Source organism: Aphanomyces astaci (assembly GCF_000520075.1).
Source record: "Aphanomyces astaci strain APO3 unplaced genomic scaffold supercont1.73, whole genome shotgun sequence".
NCBI classification, from domain to species: Eukaryota; Oomycota; class Saprolegniomycetes; order Saprolegniales; family Verrucalvaceae; genus Aphanomyces; species Aphanomyces astaci.
Window position 1 is genome coordinate 331,896 of NW_009798336.1, and position 7,007 is coordinate 338,902.

At 50.9% G+C, this 7,007-nt stretch overlaps 4 protein-coding genes across 6 annotated transcripts; 2 read left to right on the forward strand and 2 right to left on the reverse strand.

Moving 5' to 3' along the window:
* Positions 1-1,057: 1,057 nt before the first annotated feature.
* H257_15708 lies at positions 1,058-2,829 on the reverse strand. Of its 2 annotated transcripts, XM_009843889.1 has the most exons (4): positions 2,456-2,829; positions 2,074-2,394; positions 1,520-1,692; positions 1,058-1,475 (listed from the first exon to the last, which is right to left on the reverse strand). In XM_009843889.1, exons 1-4 carry the CDS (start codon positions 2,810-2,812, stop codon positions 1,214-1,216), a joined length of 1,113 nt encoding a protein of 370 aa, XP_009842191.1. In that variant the 5' UTR covers positions 2,813-2,829; the 3' UTR covers positions 1,058-1,213. The 2 variants fall into 2 exon arrangements, with proteins under 2 accessions (XP_009842191.1, XP_009842190.1); XM_009843888.1 differs by having other exon boundaries at positions 1,058-1,692; positions 2,456-2,812.
* Positions 2,830-2,967: 138 nt separating this feature from the next.
* On the forward strand, positions 2,968-4,399 carry H257_15709. Of its 2 annotated transcripts, XM_009843891.1 has the most exons (4): positions 2,968-3,363; positions 3,421-3,738; positions 3,802-3,968; positions 4,012-4,399. In XM_009843891.1, exons 1-4 carry the CDS (start codon positions 2,992-2,994, stop codon positions 4,298-4,300), a joined length of 1,146 nt encoding a protein of 381 aa, XP_009842193.1. In that variant the 5' UTR covers positions 2,968-2,991; the 3' UTR covers positions 4,301-4,399. The 2 variants fall into 2 exon arrangements, with proteins under 2 accessions (XP_009842193.1, XP_009842192.1); XM_009843890.1 differs by having other exon boundaries at positions 3,802-4,399.
* Positions 4,400-4,416: 17 nt separating this feature from the next.
* Positions 4,417-5,630, reverse strand: H257_15710 (hypothetical protein). Its single transcript, XM_009843892.1, has one exon. The coding sequence runs from the start codon at positions 5,584-5,586 to the stop codon at positions 4,456-4,458; it is 1,131 nt and encodes a 376-aa protein (XP_009842194.1). The 5' UTR covers positions 5,587-5,630; the 3' UTR covers positions 4,417-4,455.
* Positions 5,631-6,394: 764 nt separating this feature from the next.
* On the forward strand, positions 6,395-6,999 carry H257_15711 (hypothetical protein; the record flags this gene model as incomplete). Its single annotated transcript, XM_009843893.1, has 2 exons — positions 6,395-6,640; positions 6,685-6,999. Coding segments are annotated over 2 exons (561 nt in total), but the record flags the coding sequence as incomplete, so codon positions are not given.
* Positions 7,000-7,007: the final 8 nt, after the last annotated feature.

The following is a 7,007-nucleotide window of genomic DNA, read 5'->3' on the forward strand; positions in this document are numbered from 1 at the left end:
TCCTCGGTCAAACCATTCATATTGTAGCGCCACTTCCGATACGTTATTTCTTGTTGTTATGAACCAATTTGCAAGTTTTACGTAGAGAACATGAATGGTTGCATGCGCAAAGAAACGTACAATTCGCCGATTAAAACAGTTCCACGGTTTCTTTTCTCAGAAATTTGGGTGTATATATGGGACTTACAGTTAGTAAACTCTTACCACGGGTTATGTAAGTGCATGTCAGCAGTTATTACTGTAACCGCTTGTGATGCAGTCAACCCAGGGATATAGAATTATACAACGTGGTACTACGTAGTACTGTAGATACTCACCATGGGTAGGACGGAGTGTTTCCGAATGGTATAATTCCCTCTTTGACAGTGAACCAGCCAGTAGTTCGGCTCAAAACAACTGTGACGCTTCGAGGGGAACGCTGTTCAGTAGTACTGTACTGTATTTGCGCAGCCTAGGCCCTTTACGTTGCCACATGGATTACAGTACTGTACAAGGGTAGTACCCGGAGTACTGTACAGTATCCTCATGGTGTAGTTGTGGATCTGGTCTCCAAGACAAAGCGGAATGCGTTCACTTGATGGCAAGGCATCGCCCCATTGGGACCCGCGTTGCATGTCCTGCGCTTGGACAATAAATAATAGGATAACGTTACCTATTTGTCGTGGCTTGGATTCGAGTGCTTTGAGGAGAAACTCGGTCAGTATGTGTACTTTGTATGCATTGTGAGATATCATGCCAACAAATTGAAGTCAAATTCATTGCGTCAAGTTTGTTCGGTGAGTCCACAGAACTGAAATAATTCGACTTTGAACCAGTCATTTACGTTGAGCTGTTAATTCCCCCATGTCCCAACTTCCAATACTACAGTATGTACTTCGTACTTCGAAGTAATATACTGTACTCTCTGCCTAAATTTAATGACTACGGGCACATACATGGCGATTTCGACCATAACAATATCCAACGTTATTGTCCTAAAAATTTGTTCTGATTCGCCAAATCTATCAATATCGATTCTTCTTTGTACTGAATTTTGTATGTAAAAAGGTGTCCTGTGGTGCTTGGGATCACACTAATTGAATTCCCACACTAATTCGATGGTTTCGCAATCTGATTGGCTAAACCCTTTTACCGATTCTTCTGTACATATTTGGTTGTGTCGATTCACAATCACAACATGATGTACCACATGTAAGCTGTCGTGTGGCTGGTTTCATTGCAAGGAAGCGTGCATGATGGTCGTAAGGTGTGCGTTGATCTTGGCCTGGTGGTTGGCGTTGATTGTCACGAGCAGGTTGGTGCAATACGAGTGAAACGTGCGCTCTTTCTGGTCGTCCCGTACGTGTTGGAGGTCGCATCCCCAGCTCAGCGCCTCTTCTTCCAGCGGTACAAACCCCGACGGATCAAAGTACTGGTCGAACCGATACAGCACCCGCACGAGGGTCCTACCGCCTGCAATCGGTCGCATGTCTAGCCTACAAACGTACATTAACCTATCCTATCCTCGTCCCCGGTCTACCAAATCATGCGATTCCGCTGCCGCTGGGTCGTGGGATTCGCCGCGTCATGTTGAACCTGCTGGACTACAAATACACACCGATCATGGTCGTGGAACTCGCCAGTCACCAAGTTCATCCACTCGTCCGCCGACAGCTGGTGCAGCGTCGTGTTGCCGCTCGTTTCTGTAAGCGTCTAATTACATATTGAACATGACACAAATTGTAGCCAATCAGATTGCAGAAACCACCATCAACACGTCAAATTAGTGTGCGACTTCAATTAGTGTGATACCAATCCCCACGTTATATATACAAAATTCAAAGAAGAATCGATCGATAGATTTCGCAACGAACAAAAGTCATTCAAAGTTGGGGTAAAAAGGACAATACATATTGTAATTGGAGTGTAGACAATCGATATATCGACCAATCAAAGCCCAGAACACGAATCAAGTGACACCAATCAAAGTCAATTTTCAACACCGAATTAGTGTGTGACTGAAATTAGTGTGGTACTTGACGATCTTTACATACAAAAGTCAGTACAAAGAATCGATCGATAGATTTGGCCTACCGGGTTTGCTTGGTATCCGTACCAGTCCATCATAAGCACGGCGCAAAGGTGGCGCTTATATGCGTCCAGGACACACTCCATGGGAACGTCCACGGCGTATTGACGTCGGTGGTGGTACTGGAAGCTCACGTCGGTGTTGTCGACCCCGATGTCGAAGAACTCGTCCGAGGATGTTACCGGCGGGTACGCGTACTGTCCGAACATGCGGTCGGTGTTGTGGTACATTTGCTTGGTGATCCACGCCTTGCCCAACTCCCTCGCTTGCTCGTCGCGCTCCAACGTCACGTTTCTCCATGTCGGCGTGATCGCATGCATGGAAGTCTACAAGTTGATAACCGCTTACACTAGATGAAGGTAACACGTGGCAGAAGCGTCGTCGTACGAGGTTGGTCGACACCCAGCCCTTGGAAGTGCGAATGAGGCTCGCCAGGGCAGCCGCTTTGGCCCGCAGCGACGCGCGCTCGTTTTGAACATCCTGGAGGTCGTCTCGCAACGCTATCGCCACTTGTCTCCAGGGTAGCAGCAGATCTCGTTTGGACGCCCGAAGGCGGGACTTGTACTCGGACTGCAACGCAGCCACCTGCGCTTTGAGGGCGTCCAACTCGTCCCGCTTCTCCTCGCGATAGAACCGCATGATGTTGCGCATGTATTCACGTTTCTTGAGCTTCTTGTCGGCGCTTTCCAGCATCATCACGTCCAACGCATCTGCCGCAGAACAAGCGCCTGACGCAGCCGACATAACACGTTTTGATAATGATGGACTTTCGATAAAAACGCGTTTTATTGGGGATTAGTAGAAGATGAAACGTTTTTTTCACGATCACGCAGCATCGTGGTAATATTATTGACACCACAAAAAACAAGAAAACTGTATAAATTAATATGTGACGAGAGGTAAACAAACACCAAGTAAGCATCATGACGCCATCGACCCGAGGGTCGGATAGCGTTAGTACTTCCACGGCGGCGACGGATGCTGTGCGCCGCGTGTACTTTCGAGAGAAGCAGCGAGAGCACCGCATGAAGAACAGGTCCAAACATTCTCGGCTGATGCAGCGAGTCCACGACCTGGAGAAGCTGCTTCGGCTTGCCACGATGTCGACCACCAAGCTGCCACCACGGAAGAGACCTTTGAGCAATCAAAGCGACTTACTGCTTCCATGGAAAGTCGTCGCAGATGTAATGAAGCAGGAACTCGAAGCGTCGGAAGCATGTCAAGCCATCTTACGCGACCGCATAGACATGTCCGTTGCAGTTATCCGAGACATGCAGCGCTTTGCGTCTCTTCACGTACGTACACCTACTACCTACCTCCGTTCGAACCATAAATCATGATGTATGACGCAGGACTCCCTTCTACAGCCATCGTGGAGACACATGACGCTGTTTGCGAACCCAGAATCCAGACACCTCGGGAAACTGTGGATCACACAGCACATGTACCTGAACAAGGACGCCGTGTTCCAGCATTTTGCGTTTCCTCCGCTGAGTTCGCCCGAGCGAGTGCAGGAGTACGACCTCGTCTTCACAGAGAGCGACTGCTACTACCTCCTGCAGCGCTCCCACCTCACGTTCGACGTCCCCATGGAGGCGCTGCGACGGATGAACCACGAGCACTTGTGCTCGTTGCTGCTGCTCGCCGACAGCACTTCCAATGACGAAAAGGTGGTGCCATGCAGAAACCTCTACAAATAAATACATACATATGTACATATTGGTGATGCGTAGATTGACGAGCCCGACATGCGGTACCAAGTGACGCCACTGGGCGAGTGTGTGAATGTGGTGCTGGGGGAGTTTGCAGATGGACATCACCAGTGCACCCATGTGGTTCAGCAGATCCAAGACGACGAGCGTCGACCGCACTCGCACCGCCAGCGAAATCGGTCCACGTGGTCGGAAATATCAATTTATACAGGGAATGACATTGTGTTGCAGGATTGAACTCACGCGGATATCGCCGCGCCAGACAAAGGTGCGGGCGCTGTCGATCATTTCCCAGAGCCGACGGAAGCATGGACTGGTGCCGCTGGACGAAGAAGCGACGCATCTGGGCCTCGTCGACACGACAGACGTCAGCGACCGCCGCTTTCGAACGCAACTGCTCGCTCGCACAAGTCTCAACTCGGACTCGGTCAACAACAACATCCCCGCCATCCTCGCGCAAATCATGGCGGAACTGCATGACAGTCGTTACCCTATAAGAGCACAGCATGACAATGTATGAACCAAGACTTGCCCAGTGTATTGGTCCATCCAGGCAAAGCTGGTAGCTCCATATTGAAGTGGAAATATCGTTCGGAAAGTCCATTCCTTGTGTACAGAGTAGTAGTACAGACATGGCTCAAAGCAGATCAAAATTCAAAGGTCTTTTAATTACGTTTAGAGCAAGAAGGACGTGGCCAACAAGGCGACGGCGGCAAGGGTCGACAGAGAAAACGAAGTCGCGCTGGACACCTTGGGGGCGTCGTCCGAGTCGGCGATCGCAGTGCCGTTCGACTTGCTGCGGGTTTCGCAGTGGAGGCCTTCGAAGCCATCAGCGCACTGGCAGGACGCGTCTACGCCGCACACGCCCTGGCCGCTGCACACGTTCTCCGCGGGGGCCGCGACGTCGCACTTGGAGCATTGGTCGCCCTTGGCCCCTACCTTGCACACACACGCGCCGTTCTTGGGGTCGCAGCTGCCCAACGCGCCGCATTGGCCGAATCCGTCGCATACGTTGCCCACGGGTTCGTAGCAGTTGTCATCGGCAGAGTACCCGCCGTTGCACTTGCACGCGTACGTCGAGTTGAACTGCGTAGTGGGCGCGCATGTTCCGCGGCCGTTGCAGAGCGGCGCCACGCGCTTGATACCGGTCGAGCTCACGAACGCGCTCGAGTTGCCGGCGCACGACAACAGCTGCGGGGTCGTCAAGTCGAGGAACCCCAACTTCTTCTCTGCGTACAGCTTGGCGTCGACGCACTTATAGATGCCGTTGACTTCCTTCTCATCCCCGTCCTTGTTGGAGAACGTGGCGGCAAAGCACGTGACGGTCTTGTTTGCGTTCGCTTCGTTCACGGACGTGCCGTCAGCGTTCAACGCGTTGTCGCAGTTCTTCACTTCGGCGAACGCGCACACGGGTTGGATTTGGCGAAACTTGGTTGTCCAGCTGTTGAACGAAGGGCACAAACCGTTCACGTTACCCGTGCACACGGCGCCGCGGACGCATTGAGACAGCAACGTCAATCCGGCAATGGACGATTCCACGGCAACGCACGAGTACTCGGCGCCGTACTTGGTGCAGTCCGACGTGCGCCTGCAGTTGCCAGGGGTGGTGGACGAGATGGGCACTTCAGGTTCTTCGACGTCGAAGGAGACGACAGACAAGGGAGCGATGGGATTCGTCGCAGCGTGGTGGAAGTACCCGACCGTTCCCAAGGCGCCGACGATTCCGATAGCGAAGAGCGCCGCCTTCTTAGCGCGGGAGTTGGAGTTGTCTTCCGAGACCACGAACAAGGGAGTGCGCTCAGACATGATGTACTCTCGACGATGCTATTTGAGAAATGAATGAATCCGAACTGACTGAGTACCGCACGTTTGTCAATGGCGCTCCGATATTGAAGGTGATAGGGCATGAATAGCCAATCATATCTCGATACTTGAAATACAATTACGCTATTGGTGTATTTCATCGGCGATCCGGGGCACGAAAGTTGGCAAAGCCTCACGGCCTTTCCTTGACTTGGTATTTGTATTGGGCCGGCACCCTGTCAGATTTAAATGAAACTCGTGTGTTTGGCTTCATGTTTATATCACTAATTAAACATTTATATTAAATGTACCGCTACTATTCTGTCTACTCTACTGTACTGTACTAGAACAGTACAGTACTACAGTATCCTTGATGCTGGTTGAATTCTAAGCAACCGCCTCTTGCAAGTGAACTCTAACGCTGTTTTCTAAGCATCATGTGGAGCACTGCTGATTCACAAGATGGTAGAATGGTGCGTGCATTGTGGGACGGAATTTTAATACGTGGTGGAAGAACTCTTTACTGATAAATAATGCAATATAAAAACCTGCAACTATTTTATTAATACTTCGAAGTATGTACTACTAGTATGTGCTGGAGTATCACGGGTACTACTAGTATGTACTAGTCGGCTTGTTACTTTTGGTGCACACATGCGAGGATTTGATTGGCCAGTCAAATCAGACATATTCTGGTCGTGGGATAATAATGATGGCGGATGATGCGGTGACGCAAGTGCTGATGGAGCGCAAGATCAAGCGGCGGACGTACATGCGGAACATAATGCGTCAGTAGAAGAAGGACAGGAAGATGGAGGTTGTGTACTTGAGGAGTCTGCAGGAGATGCTAGAAGCCGAATTGCAGTACCTTGCGGCGCGACACTCAACTTCCACATCCTCGACATTGGAGTTGTCGTGGAAAGAAGTGGCGCACGCTTTCAAAGACGAACGGCATCAAGCCGTGGTAGAGCAAGCGGAGGTCAAAGCTGTCGTCTTGGGATACCAGTCGTTGGCTCGAGACATGCAGCATTGGGTCACCGCCCAGATGTCAGTTCCAGTACGCAAAACCAGCATGCCCCAACCTACTTGACAGTTACATAGGACGCTCTCAATGTTCGAATCCCAGCGTGGAGGCTCGTGCACCTTCCGTCGAATCCTCGATCAAGAGCTCTAGGGAAGGAATGGATCACACAACGCATGTACCATAACCTGGAGCAAGTGTTCAAGGACCACCACATGCCGCCCGCCCATGCTTCGAACCCCGAGTCCTTCGAGTTCGCCATGTCATCAGACAACACGACGCTCGACTTTCTCCATCGCCTTCAGTTTGTCTCGTACTATCCTCCTTCCATCATTGTTTCCACGTTTCGGCACATGCTCTGCTCCATGTTGCTCGTGGATCGACACGACCCTGCCCTTCACGT